General features: G+C 63.8%; 1 protein-coding gene across 1 annotated transcript in view; it reads right to left on the bottom strand.

The window, feature by feature from the left end:
• Nucleotides 1-768: 768 nt before the first annotated feature.
• Nucleotides 769-1,329, bottom strand: part of LOC104494145 (active breakpoint cluster region-related protein-like) — a gene marked incomplete at its 3' end in the record, with an annotated part of 3,709 nt that continues 3,148 nt past the window's right edge. The window contains exons 9-11 of the mRNA XM_010136941.1: nt 1,257-1,329; nt 1,013-1,110; nt 769-900 (exon numbers count right to left, since the gene is read on the bottom strand). The exon at nt 1,257-1,329 is cut by the window's right edge and continues 3 nt beyond it. Of these exons, the coding sequence (XP_010135243.1) occupies nt 769-900; nt 1,013-1,110; nt 1,257-1,329 (303 nt within the window). The remainder of the gene's footprint in view (nt 901-1,012; nt 1,111-1,256) is intronic.

Here is a 1,329-nt window from a genome sequence, read left to right as displayed (position 1 = left end):
CGCCAGTCCCGTTGAAGTGGTCTTTGGATCGAGGTCTGCGTCCCAGGCGTGACTCTGTCCCTAGCACAGCGGGGAAGGCAGCTGGGCCGGGGGTCCCCACCACGAAAACGCAGGGGACCCTCATCCTGAACCAGCCCCTGCTGCCCTGGGCCTCCCTGCAGCCTGGCCAAGGTGGGTGCTGGGGGGACGCAAGGTCTGGGGGCTGCCTGCCCCCCTCCATCCTCCTGGTCCTGCTCACCTGGGAGCATCTCAGGGCAGCCCAGGCCTCCATCCTCCCTGCCTGGCAACCGCCAATCAGAGGCGGCTTAACCGTTGCCCTGGAAACGCCCATTGCCATAACAGCAGCTGATGGATGCACAGGGGAGGCAGATGGTGGCAGAGGGGGACAGCCACAGCTGGTGGGGAGGGACAGGGGGCTGCATGCTCAGAGCCCTCCCTGGGGCCACAGCATAGAGAGCAGCAGAACAGAAACACTTCCAGCCCAGACACGTCTGGAGGGTGGCTTGCCACCTCCACAGGACCCCTTCTCACTTTGTCCCACCTTCTCCTGCAGCCACTGTGCCCCAAGACCCTCACCCACACGCGTGCTGCCCAACCATCCCTCTGCCTTCAGCCCCAAGGCACGACCCCTGTACCCCGCTCCCGAACATAGAGCTGCCTGCCCATAACGGCAGGCGTCTCCCACCCCAGCCATCGCTCCAGGACAACCCTCCCAGCCCCAGAGGTCTACTGTTGGGTGAGAAGATGCCCAAAAGCTCCAGCACATACCTGGATCTGCCCCTTGCCCATGATCTTGTCCACGATTTCATTGTTGTCCTTGTTGAGCTTGGTCTTGTCATAGCACTTCTCGTAGCAGAGGATGCGCAGGGACTGGGAGCCCTCCAGCTCGATCTCAAACTCCTGGGGTGTGGAGGGAGGGTGGCTCAGCCCCAGCACCCCAGAGCAACTTCAAAACTGGGGCTGGAAGGGAAAGCAGGCACTGTCCCCTCCCTGCGTCCCACCCTCCTCTCACCTCGTTCCACTGCGGCTCGGTGGTGTCCCGGAAGACCCTGGTCTTGGCTTTGCTGACGAAGTAGCCAAAGGAGTCCACCTCCAGTGTGCAGTAAAGGTCTGGGGGAGCAGACACCGCTCAGTGCCCGAGGAACATCCCCACCGGCTCCCAGGGGACCACTGCGGGCAGAGCAGGGCCACATGCTGGACCCCAGCTCCACCCACCACACCGGCCCCTCTGCGCAAGGGCGGGCACCAGCACTCACTGGCAGACTGCGTGAAGCCCTTGGCGGAGTGGACGATGACGTGCAGGAACCCGTAGAGCCCGGGGGACTCGTC

The sequence above is a fragment of the Buceros rhinoceros genome, unplaced genomic scaffold (genome assembly GCF_000710305.1).
Source record: "Buceros rhinoceros silvestris isolate BGI_N320 unplaced genomic scaffold, ASM71030v1 scaffold34245, whole genome shotgun sequence".
Classification (NCBI taxonomy): Eukaryota; Metazoa; Chordata; class Aves; order Bucerotiformes; family Bucerotidae; genus Buceros; species Buceros rhinoceros.
This window is presented reverse-complemented; position numbering and strand designations above follow the sequence as displayed.